Raw genomic sequence first — 20,950 nt, 5'->3', positions numbered from 1 at the left:
ATCCCTTTAAGAGAAACTGGGGTCAGAACCACAGAGCTGAGTGAAACGGTCCTAACTTCCATACTGGGGATCCCTTTAAGAGAGGCCTGGGGTCAAAACCAGAGCGCTGGATGGATTTGCTCTGACTTCCATACCAATGATCCCTATAAGAGGGAAGATGTGCCTATATGATGAAGGATGTGTGATGTGTATATGGGCACAGGAGGGGGGGGATTCATTTCTATCATGTGCTCTGTGCTCCTTTTTGGGGGGTAGACAATGGCTGGGAGCTTATCGTTCCCATGGATACTAGATTTCTCCCACCATGTCAGTGTCTGCTGAGGTATTGTCAAGTGGGAAATCTTGCTCATAGCAACCAGTCACAGCTCAGCTTCTTTTAACCAGCTCTGGTTAAATGAGAGATGCTTAGTGATTGGTTGCAAGGAAAACTGTTGCTTATAGCAACCAATCATAGCTCAGTTTCTTTTGAACAGCTCTGTTGAAATGAAAGATGCTTCGTGATTGGTTGGTGATACACACACACACACACACACACACACACACACACACACACACACACACACACACACACACACAAACACACGGTTTTATATATAGAGATGGATAACCACCATTATATTGTGTACGTTATGTTGTCACTTATGTGCATGTGATATACCCCCATTACAGTACTCTTAGAAGAGCTATACATTATATGCACACATACAAGACCCCCATGTATTGCAGTTGCCATACAGTTTCCATATTCCTCCGTGTAGTTCACACTGACAATGCAGGAAGGAAATGGATATTGCCAACATGGCTACCCCAAGGCATTTTTAATACTAAAAACACTGAATATTACAACGTTGAAAAAAAAAAAGTGAAGGTTTAATTTGCAAAACGAAAATTTCGGGTAAGACCAGATACCCCAGCTGCATAACGGCTGAGGTTTGCGCGGGAGCAATCTGACCGGACCACCTGAGCCTTAATCTAAAGAAAGAAATGTGTGATTGGTGGGCGCCTAACTGCTGAGGCTCCAGTGGTCCCAAAAACAGATCCCAAAGTCCTTCCTGAATGGAGCAGTAGTGCTCATATGTGACCATCTGTGCCGCAGACAGTGAACGGAGTGGTGGTCCGATGTGCGCAGTACCACTCTGTTCACTTGTTCTCATGAATGGTGTGGGCCCAAGCAGTTTAAGCAAATTCATCATAAATGTATCCTTGTCCTGTGGGTTTTACCCCTCCAAACACTTGAGGTTTTTCTTTGAGAAAAAGAGCTATATCTGAGCAAAATGCAAAATGTTCCTTTCTTGTCCATGTCTCTGTTTTTTTTGTACTAATTCACGCATACAGATCTAAACTTTTTGTTCTAGCACAAACCCTGCTTTTGAGCCTTATAATCTGCATTTTTGTTAATTTCTAGAATCTGGAGGCCCTTTCATTGAGCAGGTGTATGTTCTACAAGGTTACTCTGAGGGCTGGAAAGAAGGCGCATGGGAGGAGAAGGTGGACCAGAGACCGTGTATCGATCAGCTCATGTACTCTGAGGACAAGCATGGATACTACAGGTCTGTACCTGAGAGACTATTGCAAGCCTCTAATGGCCATAGACAAGTTAGTAGTTAGCACATTGCATACGGGGCATATTCTCCTTTCTCTAGATTTTAGGGTCCTCTCAGGTTGATGTTCAGATATGTTACAAGCTTTCTGGCCCTGTGATGTGTGCTCTCAAACACAAACTGTGCTTAAAATGGCAAGGAATTTCCTCCTATTTGGCTGAGCCTCTGCCAATATACAATGTAGTACAAAGAAAGGGTTCTGAATAGTGGTGAGCGCACATTCTCTGATAAGGTGTTATCCGAGCATGCTTATGTGCTAATAGAGAGGTTTCGAGCACGCCGAAGATAATGTTCAAATCAGCGTGGCTTCATGTCTCACGGCTGTTTGACAGCTGCAACACATGCAAGGATTTCCTAACAAACAGGCAATCCCTGCATGTATTGCGGCTGTTGAAAAGCCGAGAGACCTGCCGCCATGGCGACTCGAACAAAGATTAGCGGCAGAATGAGCGTGGGATTAAATATGGTAGTGTAGGTTACTTCTTTTCTGTAGCCTATTTCCTTTTCATGGGCAATCATCTAAAAATACTGGCAAATCCAATATTCTTATTTAAAGACGCTTGGGTGGCACATTTGATATGTTCACCATTGCTTTCGGGTCATGGCAGGACTGCTATAACTGTACTACAGCGCATGTTTATTTGCAGGGGATGGTTCTGGGGCTATGAAGAGACCAGGGGGCTTAACGTCAGCTGTCTCTCTATACAAGGCTCTGCCTCGATCATGGCTCCAGTACTACTGAAGAGCACCACTGCAAGGTGAGCAGACAAACGCCCATTCACACTGAGCTGGTCCACAGGCCCCTGTCCCAGCAGTCACGCTAATGACTCTGCTTTTTCATCTTTAGGTCCGTAATGTTGGACAGAGCTGAAAACCTTCTCCATGATCACTATGCCGGAAGAGATTACTGGAATGTGTGTATATGCACCCAATCCATCACATCGTGGCTATCCGTGTTGTGAGCCAATATTTAGTGAGCATGTGTTGTCTAGTGTGTGCGCCGTGTGTATCTGGGGCACATATCTATATATTGATTTAAATGGGCTTTCTCAAAATCTCCTGTTTTACCCTAGCCAAAAGATAAGGGATTACTTGCTCATTGCTGGGAGTCAGACCACTGGGACGAGAATTCGCGAGAATGGGGCTCAAAAACCCCAAGAACAGTCTTGAATGTAGGCCAGGTGTACGTGTAGGACAGCCAAGTAAAGCAGTCCGTTAGCTCCATCATGGATGTGAGGAGAATGGTAGGACGCAGAATAACCACTGTGCCATCTAAACATGTGACTCGGGACTCTTATCCTCTCCCAGCTTTCAGGCCCCTGCAATCTCACACTTATCCCCTTTAGTAAGACGTATGCCTGCAGTGGAGAAGTAACAGTTTGTTTTATTCCTTTAAACATTTTAGCTATACATTTTTAGAAGAGGCTAATACTTAGGTTTTTATTATGTAAACCTTATCGAACCTGCATGTTTATAATAACGTGACTAAAATAACGTACTATTCTTGTGATTCATTCCCTTTCAGCTAAATACTTCTGTTTACAACCTATCTTAGACACAAAAGCCTGCGGGAAAAGTTACCAAAGTCCATGTTTTTAGAAGCAGTGTTCACAAGATAAGCCGATCGTCGTGTCTCGTCCCTTCCAAACGAGTGGGCTGCGATTATACATGTGGCCGTGACCCATCAAGCAGTTTACAACTCTAAGTTGTGCAATGTTTGCGGACTTTGCTGTTTTCATGCAAGTCTTGGTCAACTCGGATAACTTTGAGACCAGTGGGCCGAGACAGACAGATCAAGACCAGTCGCATCATTTACGTCATAAAAATGAAAGACATCATGACCATCACTGACTGGCGTCCATTTCTGGCGCTGTTGCACGGTAGTTGAAGAATGAACCAAATTCACTAAGAGAACGCCTCTTAATAAATTTGGCGCTTGTTACTCCAGCATTTCCTCCATTAAGACTGGCAAACAAATGAACTGAGGCTTATGTGTTTTCTGTGCACTATGTATAGATGTGAGTGACGTATTCTGTATTTTGTGTCTTGTTCAAGTAACAAAGGGATTATCCAGGACTATATTATTTACTATGGGCTTAAGAACTAACAGGCAGGTAGTTGCTGACTACCTGCCTGTTCTGCCCAACACAGACCGTCAGCAGAGCAACGGCTACTCTTCCACTCTGCCGTGTTGACGGGCATAACTGCTGTTATGATGATTGACAACCAGCTCCCCTCTGCCAAGCTGTGGGAAGCCAGCTGCTCGACATGGAGGAGCTAAATGGCTGGCAGGAACGATGCATAGCCGCTCTGAGCAGGTACCTGCTTGTATTTTTTACTATGAGCCAAAAAATCAAGACAGTCCTGGATAACTCTTTTTAACAAAAGAATATTAATTGTGGAATTTACATATTTTAACCAAATTTCGTACTTTCTGGTTGCAGACACGTCGCAGTATGTTGTTTGCTCAGCATCTTAGGATAGTGGGGGATGAGTTCAGGGCCAAATTTCTGGAGTCTAATGATGAAGATGACAAAACAGTGTTCAATGAAGACTGGACCAAAGTGAAGGTAATAAATGTCTCATTATTGCATTAGAGATGGAAAGAAACATTGTGGTGTTGGCAGGTCACATAATGTGACCAATGTCCTAAATATTTTGGGGCATAGCCTGAATAAACAGCCAAAGTATTCATGTCCAGTGTTTTCTGTATAGCAGAAGCCTAGCGCACCAATAGGGGGACCTTACCTTGCTGTTCACCTTAGAAGAAAAGACTTTATTTGGGGGCACAGAGATGATGTACCCAGCCTTCGACAGGCAGCAGAAGAAATTCACAGTCTTTTGAAGAAACTGAAGCTAAAGAAGGTTTTCGTTGCTACGGACGCTGACAGACAAGGCAGGTGCACAGATTTTATTAGGATTTATATTTTTCTTTAGGTTCCATTTACACCATATAAAAGGGGTTCACCGGTCATGTGATATTAATGACCTATCTTTAGCGCAGGTCATCAATAATTCATCGGTGGGGTTCCAGTAGCCAGCCCCCCCCCCCCAGCAACCCTGCTGTATTTGGCCTTGACCAGATGTAATCATTCAATACGAGCCAATGCACATTACCCAGCAGTTACTGCTACGTATTGAACGGAGTTGTGCAGTGCTGCTCCATTCAATGTTTATATCCGGCCGCCGGAGCCAATAACAGCTGAACAGTAAAGGTGCCCAGTGTGGGACCCCCACCAATCTTACATTGACGACCTCTCATAAGCAATCCTTCACCGAATGAAGTTACCGATTGATGCCATATAGTTGCCTATTAGTTATGAGGGAACGTTCACGGGTATGGTGTTGTCTGAGCATGCTCGTGTGCTAACAGAGTGTCTTCCTCGTGCTCAAATGCTATGTTCGAGTCCACACGGCTGCATGTCTCGCGGATCTGCAACAGTCACAACACATGGAGGGATTGCTTAACAAACAGGCAGTCCCTGAATGTGTTACAGCTTTGAGATATGCAGCCGCGGGGACTGGAACATGTTATACGAGCACGCGGAAGTCACTCTATTAGTACGCGAGCATGCTCAGATAATGCCTTGTCCAAGCACGTTTGCTCATCACTATTGCCTTATGTAATGGTGCATGGTGTATGTTATAGATTTGTATAATAACCTGCATCAACAGTCTTCTCAATTGTCCCTCATTATTTTTTTTTTTCTGATTTTTGTTGGATTATTTCTGATCTACCTTTTCAAAAGTGTACAAAGCTCAAGCACATGGAATATGGAGTAATGCCACTGTTAAGAAGTGTTTTCTAAATCCTTTATGTCAGACCTCGAGGAGCTGCGAAAGTTGATCCCTGAAATGGTGAGGTTCGAACCAACCTGGGAAGAGCTGGAGCTGTACAAGGACGGAGGAGTTGCAATCATAGATCAGTGGATCTGTGCACACGCCAGGTAACACACCCAATAGCATGAGTGTAAATATGGGTCCTAAAATTACATTTAAAAGGACAGATTTCTGCCCATACATGAGCACCGATCGTCTGTGTGGAAGTTGATTGGCATCCGCACACATGGGCCAAGATAACTTTACCGGGATGCAACAATCATTAATATAATTGCTCTGTCACGATGCAACATGCTTGTACTCTGTTTTACAAGTGGCAATGATTTAATGGCCCACATAAACACTCCTTTTGTCAGCTGGTCTGCAGCTTGTTACACAGGCTAATGATCAGGAACAAGCATTCTTATGTCTATTCATTTGTTGAATATTGTCCTTTGTAAATGGACCTGAAACGTTTTTCCACTTGAAGGAAAGTAGACACAAAATTCATTTATATATCTAAAACTAGCTGAAGAGCCCGGCGCTGCCCGGGCATAGTAACTAACTGTGGTTAGTTATAGCAAATTATAATTATCCTCCATCCCATAGTCCCGTGCCCATATACCCATCATACATATCCACGATCCCATAGTCCCATGCCCATATACCCATCATACTTATCCTCCATCCCATAGTCCGTGCCCATATACCCATCATACATATCCACGATCCCATAGTCAAGTGCCCATATACCCATCACACATCCTCCATCCCATAGTCCCATGCCCATATACCCATCATACATATTCGCCATCCTATAGTCGAGTGCCCTTATACCCAACACACATCATTCATCTCACAGTCCCATGCCCATATACCCGTCATACATATCCTCCATCCCATAGTCCCGTGCCCATATACCCATTATGACATCATCATCACCATGGCACCCGTTATGACATAACCGTCACCATTGCAACCTATGATGAATCAGCGTCGCCATGGCAACCATTGTGACATCGTAATGAAGGGCGGGGCTTGATGCACACACACTTTTTCTCCATTATGTAGATGGGGCAAAATTGTTTGGTGAATTGGAATGTGCGGGGTTAAAATTTCGCCTCACAACATAGCCTAGGACACACTCGGGGTCCAGACGTGTGACTGTGCCAAATTTTGTGACGGTGCGGCTGTCAGTCCCGGACACACACACACACACACACACACACACACACACACTTGAGCTTTATATATTAGATAACACTCAGCAGGTAGGAAACTTCCCTCCTTCTGCCGGTGCTCGGGTCTCTGTGTTTTGACTGTAGCGGTAACATCATGTCGACAGTGCACATTACCGCTGCAAGCAGTAACTCATGTCAGTGGCTTGTGCCATCTACATCAGTCAAGTTGCAATGTTTGGGGTCCAATCTCCATAAAGTGGAAAACCCCATTAACAGGAATCTGTCACCTGGTTTTTGCCACCTAATCTGAGAACAACATAATGTAAGAGACATAGATCCTGATTCCAGTGATCTGTCACTTACTAGGCTGCTTCCTATAGTTTTAATAATATCACAGTTTTGCCAGCAGGAAATTATCACTACAGGACTAGTAAACCTGCTACCATGTAGTCCAACTACTCTCCCCTAACACTGATTGGCAGCTTTCTGCCTTCTAAATGTATACTGTATATACTCGTGTATAAGCCGACCCACCCCTAATTTTGCCACATACACTGGGAAAACTTATTGACATGATTATAAGCCTAGGGTGGAAAATGCAGCAGCTACTGGTAAACTTTAAAAATAAATAGCAATAAAAGTAAAATTAATTGAGACATCAGTAAGTTAAATGTTTTTGAATATCCATATTGAATCAGGAGCCCCTCCTGCCGCGGTCTCTGCAGCCCCTGTGTCTCCAGCAGCTCTTTCTTCCTTCAGCGGTCACATGGTACCGCTCATTAAAGTCATGAATATGTGCATAATCATCACTTTAAGTAGCGGTACCATGTGACCGCTGAATGAAGGCGTGGGAGAAGCAGGGGGGCTGCAGAGATGTGTCGGGGGGGGGGCAAGTATGATCTGACACCTCCGCCGACCCCCTGTATATGACTTGCTTATAAGCCGAGAGTGGGACTTTCAGCCCCCAAAAATGGGCTGAAAATCTCGACTTATATGCGAGTATATACGGTACTTCTCAAAAAAAATAAAGGGAACACTTAACACAATGTACTAGGATGTGTTCCCTTTATTTTTTTGAGCAGTATACTTATTTTGTATATATCCTGGTGATAAAACTGATTTTATCAAAAGTACAGTAAGTGATACATTTCTGGAATCAGGGTTTATTCCCTCACATTATGCTGCTCTCAGATGGGGTAGCAAAAACCTGGTGACAAATTCCCTATATGTCTACAAGATTTTGTATCCTCGTGTTACAAAATCCTTGTCGTCTCTTGCATTGTATAGAACAGTGGTCTCCAGCCTTTGGCTCGCCAGCAGTTGCAAAACTATTCCCCCAACATTCTCTGACCGCAATAAACTGTTTTTTAGTTTTTTGTTTTTTTTCTTGTACTAGATAGATCTGGCTGGTGGTAGGTGGATAGTGTAGTCCTTCTAGGTTCCAAAGTAGTGGAGATGCTTATGTGTCGAACTTGGTTCCCACACACACCAAAAGGAATCCCACTGATACTAACGTAGGCGTCATTTCTAACTCCAGCACTTAGTTCAGTGTCTGGAGTTTGGTTTTTCGTGTTGGGCAGTCTTTATATCATTGTGTGTATTCATATTTGATTATTCCGCTTCTGATCCTTGACAGGTACTTCATCGGTACCTCCGTCTCCACCTTCTCTTTCCGTATTCACGAAGAGCGAGAGATTTTAGGCTTTGATCCAAAGACGACCTACAACCGGTTCTGTGGAGACAAAGAAAAGAACTGTGAGCAGCCCACACACTGGAAAATTGTGTACTGACCGCCACAGACCCCACTGCCCTGGGAGGCATGGTAAAGACCGGGCCACGGAGCACACGCTAAGGTTTAAATGGAACACCTCTGTGTGCTGTCTAATTCTCTGGCGCTCTCATTAGAGCCTCAGCTCTGGTGCTATCTCTTGTGAACACAGTATTAACACGGGTTATATGAACAACAGCAAATTATCGTTTGAGATAGGAAAAAATGTATAAAAATTATTGAAAAGACTGGTGTGAAGAATAAATATCTACATTCATGAACAGTGTGGGTTGGGAAGAAGCTCACAATGCACAAATATGTTCACCGGGGTCTTCATTGGGTTTTTTAGTAAAACCACATTTAATATTTGTGTTTATTGTTTTTTTCTGTTATAATATCACGATACGTTGTGTGATATTCATATACTTCTGTCTCCTATAAATGTCTCCATCCTCACCACCCCATACAGGCTTTGACTGTATTAATCTTTAGTATTACTATAAATGTGCCATTTACCTTGCTGAACAGGTTTTCCCATAATCAAACTTATAACTTATCATCCACCAATCAGATAGGTAGTAAGAGCGTGAGTGGGGTCTAACCCCTGGAATCAAAAAAAGGGGGACCCCCAGTGGATGGAGTGGTTGTGCACTTTTATGAAGGCCATTCAGGTCATTGTCTATGGGACTGCTGAAAATAGTGGAGAACATCACTCAGCTGTCTCCATCAGTCCCATAGCCCAGTGCACATCCTTTATTCACACAGGAAACTCTGACCCCCAATTATGAGAAATTACCTTTAGGTATTGCAGGTTTTCCCCATGTGGAAGTACGTTTTAATTTTTTTGTAAGCAGTCTGTGCAATTAATATTTTGATATGCATAAGTCACTGGTTTTCCATCAGTGATTTTTCCCTTTTTTTTTTTTCTTTTTAAATGAATATTATTCACCGTTCCACTGTAGAAAAAATGACACTTGTTTTTTAGTGAGACTTTAGAGCAGTGAATCTGTTCTGTCTATACCTCAGCTGTTTTTATAGGTAAATAAAGGTCTTCTAATAACTGTGTCTGTTTGTAGTTTTGATAACTGATATGATAAAAACACTTGTATGACCGCGCTAGGGAACCAGAATTGCAACTACGAAAAAGAGACCATAAAATAATATTGGCCTAAATTTTGGCGTTCGCCTCTGTTTTATCACGTTAAGCCCTTGTGGTGCATTGTTAACGAGATGTTCAATAGTGATTGTTGTTATGCTGTCATAATGTGGGTTATTTTAACCCCTTAACGACCGCCGATACGCCTTTTAACGGCGGTAATTAAGGGTACTTAAACCACAGCGCCTTTAATTCACGGCGCTGTGGAGAAAGTGAATAGCGCCCCCCAGTGTCGGATTTTCTCCGGGGTCTCGGCTGCCGTGGGTAGCCGAGACCCCAGAGAACATGAATCGGTCAGTTTTTACCGACCCCGCTTTTGCGATTATCGTTATTAACCCTATAACGGCGACCGCAAAAAAAAAAGCCGTGATTTTACATTTAATTTCTCATTCCTCTGATGTGATCGCAAATCAGAGGAGAGAGAAAGAGGGTCCCCGATTCCCCCCCCCCCCCTCCCCCCCGGTACCTCTCCGTGATCCTCTGTCCCCTCCCGGTGGTCCTGTGTCCCGCCTACGTCCTCCAGTGGGCGCCACCATCTTGGATCCGGGGAAAATGGCGGGCACATGCGCAGTGCGCCCGCTGGGAATCTGCCGGCTCCGGCTGGCAGATTCCATTCATTAATTTTGATCACGATGATAAACTATCATCGTGATCAAAATAAACAAAATAGTACATAACCCCCTGTTTATCACCCCCTTAGTTAGGCCAACATAACGAAATAAAGAAAATATTTTTTTTTTCAGGTTTCGGTTAGGGTTGGGGTAGGGTTGGGGTAGGGTTAGGGTTGGGCTTGGGTTAAGGTTAGGGTTAGGATTGGGATAGGGTTAGGGCTCGGGTTAGGGCTAAGGTTAGAATTAGGGTTAGGGCGAACTGGGATTAGGGTTGGGATTAAGGTTAGGGCTGAAATTAGGGTTAGGGGTGTGTTGGGGTTAGGGTTGGAGCAAGAATTGAGGGGTTTCCACTATTTACCAACTTTGGGGGTCTAAAAATTGGGTCTAAAAAATCACTTTTGTGTTAATAAAAAAGACTTTATTTTCACGGCTCTGCGTTTATAAACTTCTGTGAAGCGCTTGGGGGTTCAAAGTGCTCACCACACATCTAGATAAGTTCCTTAGGGGGGTCTAATTTCCAAAATGGGGTCACTTGTGGGGGGTTTCCACTGTTTAGGCACATCAGGGGCTCTGCAAATGCAACATGACGCCCGCAGGCCATTCCATCAAAGTCTGCACTCCAAAATGGCACTCCTTCCCTTCCGAGCTCTCCCATGCGCCCAAACAGTGGTTCCCCCCCACATGTGGGGTATCAGCGAAATCAGGACAAATCGCACAACAACTGTGGGGGTATGATTTCTCCTGTTACCCTTGTAAAAATAAAAATTTGGGGGCGAAAAGATCATTTTTGTGGAAAAAATGGATTTTTTATTTTCATGGCTCTACGTTATGAACTTCTGTGAAGCACTTGAAGGTTCAAAGTGCTCACCACACATCTAGATAAGTTCCTTGGGGGGGGTCTAGTTTCCAAAATGGGGTCACTTGTTGGAGGTTTCCACTGTTTAGGCACATTAAGGGATCTCCGAGCGCAACATGGCATCCGATCTCAATTCCAGCCAATTCTGCGTTGAAAAAGTCAAACGGCGCTCAATCTCTTGCGAGCTCTGCCGTGTGCTGAAAAAGTGGTTTACCCCCACATATGGGGTATTGGCGTATTCAGGAGAAATTGTACAACAAATTTTGTGGTTGATTTTCTTTAACACTTGTGAAAATAAAAAAAATTGGTTCTGAAGTAAATTTTTTGCAAAAAAAAGTTAAATGTTAATTTTTTCCTTCCACATTGCTTTAGTTCCTGTGAAGCACTTAAAGGGTTAATAAACTTCTTGAATGTGGTTTTGAGCACCTTGAGGGGTCTAGTTTTTAGAATGGTGTCACTTTTGGGTATTTTCTGTCATGTACACCCCTCAAAATGACTTTAAAAATGATGTGGTCCCTAAAAAAAAATGGTTTTGTAAATTTTGTTGTAAAAATGAGAAATTGCTGGTCAACTTTTAACCCTTATAACTTCCTAACAAAAAAAAATTTTGCTTCCAAAATTGTGGTGATGTAAAGTAGACATGTGGGAAATGTTATTTATTAAGAAATTTGTGTGACACATCTCTCTGATTTAAGGGCATAAAAATTTAAAGTTTTAAAATTGCAAAATTTTCAAAATTTTCGCCATATTTCCGTTTTTTCATAAATTGGCACAAGACTTATTGAAGAAATTTTACCACTAACATGAAGTACAATATGTCACGAAAAAACAGTCTCAGAATCAGCGGGATCCATTAAAGCGTTCCAGAGTTATAATCTCATAAAGGGACAGTGGTCAGAATTGTAAAAATTGGCCTGGTCATTAAGCTGCAAACTGGCTCTGTCACTAAGGGGTTAAGTTTTAATGATTACTGACTAGGTCTCTGGCTACTGCTTAAGGGCGCACTCAGACGGTCTTATAAATCGGACGTAGATCAGAATGCAGTGCGCGGACGGCTGGCGTCTCTCTCGACCCGAGCATGACTTCATGCTTCATGTATTTTTTCAGGTGGAGAGAGCCGCCAGCAGTCCATGCACTGCTTTCTGGTCTCCCATCTGATTTATACAGACGTCTGAGTGTGCCCTCATAGTTGAGTCTTGCTGTTGGGAGTCCCCCATATTCAGCTATTATAGGGTTTATCCAAGTTTAAAAAATATATATATATATATATATATATATATATATATATATATACTAGCTGAAGAGCCCGGCGCTGCCCGGGCATAGTAACTAACTGTGGTTAGTTATAGCAAATTATAATTATCCTCCATCTCATAGTCCCGTGCCCATATACCCATCATACATATCCTCCATCCCATAGTCCCGTGCCCATATACCCATTATGACATCATCACCATGGCAACCATTATGCCATAACCGTCACCATTGCAACCTATCATGAATCAGCGTCGCCATGGCAACCATTGTGACATCATAATGAAGGGTGGGGTTTGATGCACACACACTTTTTCCCTATTATGTAGATAGGGGCAAAATTGTTTGGTGAATTGGAACGTGCGGGGTTAAAATTTCACCTCACAACATAGCCTATGATGCTCTCGGGGTGCAGACGTGTGACTGTGCCAAATTTTGTGGCTGTAGCTGCGACGGTGCGGATGCCAATCCCGGACATACACACATACCCACATTTGAGCTTTATATATTAGCTATAAATTAATTGGCACCTGTGAGATGCTCTGACGTTCCTATACATGTACTGCTGGCATCCCCCCTTCGCAATGGGTGCTGTAGTGCCAGTAGTACAGTATGTGACCCCTGAGACCACTTATTAGCTGCAGCGGTCACTTGTAAACAAAGCCCCCAGCGCCCATCAGAGGAGCAGCCCTGGATCACCAGGGAAAGAAGAGGTGAGTCCATTTTAGTATTTTCTAATGTAGCTGTGTTTTGTTTTTTACTTTTGATTAATCCGTTTAGTGGTCATGAAGTTTACCAAAAATCAAAAAATGCTTCCCTTGAGCGATTCCAGCTAGGAAAAAGTATCTAATATTTTGCACAGTAGGAGCTACTGTCTGTGCGCACTGCATCTTTTCCAAGAGGATTCTGCATAGGAAAAATGAATGTGGTGTTCTTTTGACCGGTAAATGAACACGGTCAACAGAACACCATGTCGCTGTGCACACGTTCTGTCTTATGTCTCATCTTTTAACTTTTTTTTTTCAACTGTATTGGTGATTGTAGGGGCAAAGCTTTACAAAGAGAATCGCCAGACAACGCCTGCTGCACAGTATATTCACCACTAGGTGGCATAGTCTAGCTACAGATACAGGTAGAATTCGAGGCCCGGGCACAATGTGTTTTATTATCTTTCACCGATTCTGCTCTACAAGCTGATCGCTGTGTTACTGCTTTATAACAGTCGCCACCCCAAGGATGTAGGTTGCATTTCCATTAGGTAATCTATTGTATCTGAAACATCAATATTAATGTGTCCAGTGACAAATCCACGGTCTAATACACTACCAGCAGTGTAGACAAGATGCAACAAAGCTTAGCTACTAGTGATGAGCAGACGTGCTTGGATCAGGTTGTATCGGAGCATGCTTGTGTCAGCCACGGGCCCATAAATCTGGTCCGTCAAGAGTCGCTCTCATCTCATCAGTCCATAAATCCTTTGATAAATCTGTCTTCAGTTATTTCTTGCCCCAGTCTTGAAATTTCAGCTCATGTGTCTTGGTCAGTGGTGGTCGGGTTTCTGCCTCCTTTCCTCGGCCACGTCTGGGCACTCTAGAGATGAGGCAGTTCTGGCATACGACAGCACTGGAGGATAATGGCTTCCTGGTCGCTTCATCTTTTTATTCTATTAAAAGCTTTAGAAGTTAATGTGGGCCTATTTTTCCTCCATATTTTGCCACCCTGGTTAATGGTCCTGTGACTACACGGCTCCCCAATATGGTAATAATTTTGATTCTTCCATTTTTGTTTCTTTTTGGTATGTCCTACTTCAAATAAAGCTGCTTTGTTTTTATACTTCTTGGTATTTGGCTTTGACAAAACTTTATTGATTATACTTAGGTGCAGATACATTAGTTTTTGCTGTGGAAACGCATGGGCATTTTTTACCTGTGGAATTTCCGCACCTAATGCAAGTCTATGGGGGAAAATCTGCACAGAAAACTCCGAGTACCCGCGAGAGAAACTGACATGTTACGGATTTGAAACCAACATCGTTTAAAAAGAAGCACGGTGGGCGTGAGATTTCTATAAATCGCATCTACTTAGCGGGAACTGACAGACCCTGCGTTTTAGTCACAGCAAACACGCCCAGCGTCAAAAACTCACTGTGGGAACGTAGCCGTAGCAATATTTGACTTTTCAGAGTCCGCTACATCTTGTTTTTGGCCCATTTTGCCAGAGAAAAACAAGCTGCCTAATGATTCTGCACACCTTGATAAAGGGCGATGTATCCTTAGGACTCACCCCGCGTCAAGATATGCTATCAAAACATAACATTCCCTCAAAAATATCAGAACACCCCCCAAAAAAATTCACTTAGTTGCAAAAGAGAGAGCTCAGAAAACGGTAATGAAAAATAAACTTTTTTTAACAACATTTTTTCACCAGTTCCAGAAAAAAAAAAAATATATAGCAGACAGACATATACACACACTCTTGTATTGCCATATTCATACTGATCTGGAGAATCATCTTGCCAGGTCACTTTTACCAGTCAATGGTGGAATTTCGGGGTTTTTTTTCCTTCACCATTTTACTGAACCTGGATTCTTTTTCATATTCTCCAATACTAGGGATGGAAAAATGAATGGTGATACTCAAAACTGCAACTTGTCTCGCATAAAAACAAGCCCTCATCTGATCACGTAGAAAATTAAATGAAAGTTATGACACTTTTATAGAAGTGTACAAAAAAAAAATCAAAAACCTAAAAATTGGCTGTGGAGAGAAGGGATTAAAGTCGCACTCACTCCCCTTGATTGACTGGGCTGTGGGTGGTGGGTCACCGCATGTCACAGTCCAGTATCCAGCATGAGTTCCTTCTCTCCCCTGCTTGCTTTGGCTGTAAGCGCCCTATGGTACTGGACTCTGAAACACCGGCCACAACAGAGTCAATCAGGAGGGTGCGTGCAACTAGGTCACATCTCGGTGATCCAAGGGAGTCCGGAGGTTGACGTGACATCAGCAGATGACCATTAATGGCCAGTGACCGAGTTCTGATCATCTGCTCTGGGTCCTTAGTTTCTGAGAGTTGGGGTGTGCATTTTATTTTGAAGCAGAGTTTGCTCAAGGAGTCGTAGCGGAAGCAATAAAAAGCATATTAAATCATACATTGGAAGCATCGTAATTAGCAACATTAAGAGTCCTCCACTCTTGAATATCAATCGGAGGCAGTGAGCATGGAAGTAAATGTATTACTATCTGAGCTTCTCCGCTAATTCCAAATGTGTTTCATAATTACTTAAAAGAAAGCATGACAAACGGATCCATTAATATGGAATAGGAAAAGACGGTTTGTCACAGCCTTTTATTCATCCCGCAAGACATTGATGAAAAAAGCCATCTTTGTCACTCTCCTCTCCAATTCTAATCATGGACCTCTCTGTTTCTGTGATGTCTTTGCATTGCTTTTGCTTATCTGCCAGTGTGTTTCACATGCTTTTATCAGCCTAATTTTGCATTTATTTTAGTGAGTATAGGCAAATCACATTAATCACAGCTCGCACTAATGTTTCCCTATGGGAAAGAATTTGCAAGTCACATTGCAGCCATCAAATTAAACATGGGCAGGACCACCCCTCTTGATCTGCTTGTGATGTAACCTCATCTTAGATCTTGGGTCATTGTTTTTAATGAGAATGGATGGCAGCACAAGGGTGACAACTAAAGCTGCATTTATACTGTAAGATAATTGTGACTGAATGTTAAAAACACTCATTTCACGATTTTGTTGCCATGTAAGCAGGCTGCAGATCACCCGATGAACAAGCAGAACGCTCATTCATTGGGTTAAACCATCTTTTGCAAAGCGCAAAAACATCATCGTTCACAGCAATGCAGCGCCCTGCACGCTGCCAAGAACTGTGGCAGCCTATGTGTACTGAATGATATATTAATCATATCGCTTACTTTGGTCTGCCTGTGTAAACAGGCATTTCAGTGACTGCTGATCTATAGAAGTTTACCATCCATCATCCATCTGGCTAATCAGTACTCAGACGTGTCCGCTCTTTGCCAGTCCTTACACTGACTGCCCATTCACTACAGGATCCAATTCAAAGTACTTGTTCTCATCCACAAAGCTCTCCACAGTGCGGCGCCCTCTTACATCTCCTCCCCCATTTCTGTACATCAGCCTAGCCGATTGCTGCACTCTGCAAATGGCTTTCGACTAACCTCTGCACTAATCCATACCTCCCACTCCCAACTCCAAGACTTCTCCAGCGCCTCGCCAATCCTCTGGAATGCTCTACCCCAAGAAATTAGGACTATCCACAACTTGCACAGTTTTAGGCGCTCCCTCAAAACACATTTGTTCAGAGCAGCCTATCACTTTCCATAATCAAAGTCATTCTATGTGTAAGTGTGCATGTGTAGCCCATTCACTATCCCCAACTATCCCCCACTCCCTCAAGATGGCTGGACCATCATTCTAAATACATACCTGTACAGTGTATCCCCCCACCTCCTTGTAGAATGTAAGCTCTCTTGAGCAGGGTTGTCTTATTTTCGTCTTATTTTGCTTTAATTATTGTATTGTTAATGTTGTTACTTACTTATGACTGTTGTGTTTGAAACTTAAACTGTAAAGCACTGCGGAATATGTTGGCGCTATATAAATAAAGATTATTATTAGTATTTATTATGTCTGTGGTTAGGTGGACTTTCCCAGTAACTGCATTGTTCAAGGCACGGGTAATGTTGTGGGACACGTGCTTGTGTAATGCCGGGATGGCACACCGGGAGAAATAGTGGCGGCTGGGGACCGAGTATCAAGGGACGCCGCCGCCATCAGGTTGCGGAAAGCTTCCGTCTCGACGAGCTACAAGGCAACATTTCGAGTGCAAGCAGTCGCAAAATGTGGGAATTTAGTAGTGTGGCCTGTGGGGCGTTGACTTTGTATTTGCGCTTGCGTTCCAAGGGCTGGGGTATGGACAGCAAAACGCGGCGCTGGGACAAGGACGTGGACATGGTTGCTGATGGTGCTAGTTGAGTGTGTGCAATGACAGGTGCAGGGCAGGAGTCATCTTCGCATGCATCATGGACAGGGGATTGGCTTGTACATTGTCTCCGGGCTCTTGGTATGGTGGGAGGAAGGAGCATCAGGGTGAGAAATATGCGGTCCAGACTCGCAGCTACCGAGTCTTGACCATGTGGAAGACAGGGTGGTGGTGGTGGCAAAATGACTGGAAGCATTATCCGCTATGCAACCAACAACCTTTTAATTGGGACAGGAAGGTCGGGGGAGAAAACGTGGGTGTTTGTTGTAGCACAATTTCAGCTTGCCCACTGCATTCACCATCACGTCCAGTTCCCCGTCCCTTACCACGCACCTTGCCCATTTTAAATGGAGGACAATATTTTCCACGTTCACTACAAATGGCTACATTTGGAGCAAACTTATATGTGATCCTTGTGACGGACAAATCACAGTTTTGAATAGATGACCTGTAGGTAACTATTTTTAACAGCACACTGGTGTCAATAACTTTGCTAACACACTGCAATAAAATTTAAATGGAGGCCAGAAATGGCAGAATTTTGAGCGCGCTTATATGTGATCCGTGTGATGGACAAACACAGTTTTAAACAAATGGATTTTTAGCACTGTATTATGGAAAGAATCTGGCTGTATACTGCTGTGCGAACAAGCAAATGGAGCAGAAAAACGGTGTTCTCTGGATTACTTTTTAAGCAAATAATCAGGTTTAAGATCACCAAAAAATTATTCCTGGCCCCTGATACCTGGGGCTACGTCTAGAAATATCTGTACAAGCAGCAGCAGCAGCAGCAAACAGAACTGGAATGGACCCTCTTGCTTTATGCACTACAGTCTTCCACATACACCGCCTGCCTGCCTAGCACTGATATCTATGCAGCTGGATTAGTCTTCAGAAGTACTGTTGAGATGGATATGTGTAGAGTATATCTACATCTATTACCAAAACTACCGTCCCATACACTGGTGCCCCCTGTGCATGATGGATCTTAATCAGAGTCTTTATATCATTTGTAAATTGCTGAGGCGCCATCTTTACAGATGACAATCTTTTATTTTAAGGGGTTCAGTAGCTTTATGTGCTACAGTCAATGAATTAAAAACTCCGTTATGAGGCTCAACTGTTACACTGACCTGTCCTCTCATTAGACGAGTGACCGTGTTCGGTTATGTATGTTTTGCACTTCTCAGCAATCTAATATTGAAAGTGTTTCAACCGGTGAAGCCAGTTATCCACCAATGAGCTTTATTAGCTTTCTTGTTAAATTAGAAATGATGTTTCTTGGCTTCTGTCAAAGTGATTACTAGAACATCCATATTTAAAGGGAGTCTGCACCCCCAAAATGCAAAACAAACTCATTAATCATTTTTATAGGGGACTTAGCCTTTACAAAAATCATACCCGCAGTGTACAGCTTAGTGTATTGAAAGGCTCAGATATTGATTTTTAATCCTTATTCAAATGAGGGGTCTTTGTTGCACCTCTACACCCCCAAATTGGACTTTTAACACTCCCACTCCCCCAATCCTCCAATCCTAATTGACAGCAGTCACTTCCCAAACTGGGTGCTGCCTGAACACAATCTGCAATCCTCCATCTGTGCACTAACACTGCAGGAGGCCAACGGCTTGCACACAGTGTCAGTATAGGCGAAAACTGTGTGGGTGCATGTTCCATCTGATCCATGCTTCTTGTCTGCAGCTGCCACTCGCTACCTGGAAGTGTAGAGAGCAAGGGTCTTCAGAGAAGAGAAGAGCATGGAGGACATCTCTTATGTCATTCCATTAACTAGCAGAGAGGTATATTGAGTTCATGCAGCGCTAAAAATGGAGTGGTAAAATACAAATTGGAGAGCTTAAGTGTGCACTAAGCCCTTTGACATGCCAAGGGGACACCAAAGAACCACTCACTCCCTCATTTTCTGGTGAATTAAAAGTCAGTTCTTCTGATACTAAAATGTAAACTGCTGGTATTATTATAGAGGCTAAAGGTCCGTACACAGAGGCCGACCTAGGACACTAAATGATCGCTAATCAGCTCCTTGTTTGCTGATTGGCGGTTGTTCACACAGGAATACCCGGCTTCAGCTACGCACTGAGCGATCTGTAACAGATGATTTGGTGCGCTAGACTGCCAGAATGATGACCTTTTCTGCAGCACGAAAGATTATTTCACCTGACGAATGAGTGTTTAGGGTGATCGGCACCCTGTTTACACTACAAGATTAGGAACACTCTTCAAGGATAGTCTTGCGGTGTAAATGTACCTTATGTCTCCTAAACTGTTTAAGTAGGTTGTTTTGTGTTTTGGGGGTGAAAGATTACCGTACTTTCAAGATTTAGTACTTGGACAAACTAAATATTCTTATACTGTATCTATATATATAATAGTCTTATCATGTCTGTCTGTAACCGAAATCGCGGGTCGCTTATTGGTCATGGCCGCCAGGCCCCCGCCAGGCCGCAACCAATCAGCGACAGGTGCAGCTGTTTGTAACGGTAAGCTGCGCCTGCCGCTGGCGGCCGCGACCAATCAGCGGCAGGCGCAGTCGGGCGCAGCGCTCAATCGGGCGCTGGCCTTAATCTGTAAAAAGAGAATTAAACTAAAAAAAAGGTTATTCTCACCTTCCGACGGCCTCCTGTCTTCTTTCCACGCGCCCGGCCTCGCGTTCCCAGTAATGCTTTGCGGCTTAGACCGCTGATAACGCCAACGTCACTCTCGCGAGAGCGAGAAAGAAGACCGACGTCATCAGCGGTCTAAGACGCAAAGCATTACTGGGAACGCGAGGCCGGGCGCATGGAAAGAAGACAGGAGGCCGTCGGAAGGTGAGAATAACTTTTTTTGTATTTTTTAATGTTATTTTTTTACATGCTAGAGGGCCGCAACAGTGATTGGTCGTGGCTACAGGGCCGTGTTGCTGATTGGTCGCGAACAGAGGGCCGCTACGCTGATTGGTCACGGCTACACAGAAAGGGGGGTTAGGGGACCATGCATACCAGGATTGGGGGGTGAGGGGACCATGCATACCAGGATTGGGGGGTGAGGGGACATGCATACCAGGATTGGGGGTGTGAGGGGATCATGCATACCAGGATTGGGGGGGGTGAGGGGACCATGCATGCCAGGATTGGGGGTGTGAGGGGACCATGCATACCAGCAAAGGGAGGTGAGGGGACCATGCATACCAAGAAAGGGGATGAGGTGACCATGCATACCAGGATAGTGGGGGGTGATGGGACCATGCATACCAAGATTGGGGGGTGAAGGGACCATGCATACCCCGAAAGGGGGGTAAGAGGACCATGCATACCAGGATTGGGGGGTGAGGGGACCATGCATACCAGGATTGGGGGGTGAAAGGACCATGCATACCAGGAAAGGGGGGTGATGGTGAGCATACATACCAGGATTGGGGTGTGAGAGGACCATGCATACCAGCAAAGGGAGGTGAGGGGACCATACATACCAGGATTGGGGGGTGAGGGGACATGCATACCAGGATTGGGGGTGTGAGGGGACCATGCATACCAGGATTGGGGGGGTGAGGGGACCATGCATGCCAGGATTGGGGGTGTGAGGGGACCTTGCATACCAGGATTGGGGGGTGAGGGGACCATGCATACCAGGATTGGGGGGTGAAAGGACCATGCATACCAGGAAAGGGG

At 44.0% G+C, this 20,950-nt stretch overlaps 1 protein-coding gene across 3 annotated transcripts in view; it reads left to right on the top strand.

Moving 5' to 3' along the window:
* Window positions 1-9,434, top strand: part of POFUT2 (protein O-fucosyltransferase 2) — a 31,194-nt gene extending 21,760 nt beyond the window's left edge. Inside the window, exons 3-9 of one of the 3 annotated variants that reach the window (XR_012221395.1) lie at window positions 1,406-1,550; window positions 2,249-2,359; window positions 2,449-2,515; window positions 4,046-4,171; window positions 4,317-4,501; window positions 5,425-5,548; window positions 8,238-8,320. Coding sequence is in view for 2 of the 3 variants with exons in the window: in XM_073551578.1 (XP_073407679.1) it covers window positions 1,406-1,550; window positions 2,249-2,359; window positions 2,449-2,515; window positions 4,046-4,171; window positions 4,317-4,497; window positions 5,425-5,548; window positions 8,238-8,391 (908 nt within the window). In the remaining variant the exon portion in view is untranslated. Of the gene's footprint in view, window positions 1-1,405; window positions 1,551-2,248; window positions 2,360-2,448; window positions 2,516-4,045; window positions 4,172-4,316; window positions 4,502-5,424; window positions 5,549-8,237 lie in introns of all 3 variants that reach the window. The other 2 variants (XM_073551579.1, XM_073551578.1) reach the window with 2 other exon arrangements.
* Window positions 9,435-20,950: the final 11,516 nt, after the last annotated feature.

The sequence above is a fragment of the Dendrobates tinctorius genome, unplaced genomic scaffold (genome assembly GCF_039654945.1).
Source record: "Dendrobates tinctorius isolate UK_male_01 unplaced genomic scaffold, ASM3965494v1 ptg000177l, whole genome shotgun sequence".
In the NCBI taxonomy this organism is placed as follows: Eukaryota; Metazoa; Chordata; class Amphibia; order Anura; family Dendrobatidae; genus Dendrobates; species Dendrobates tinctorius.
Note: the sequence above shows the minus strand (reverse complement) of the source record. Positions and strands in the feature narration are given on the sequence as shown.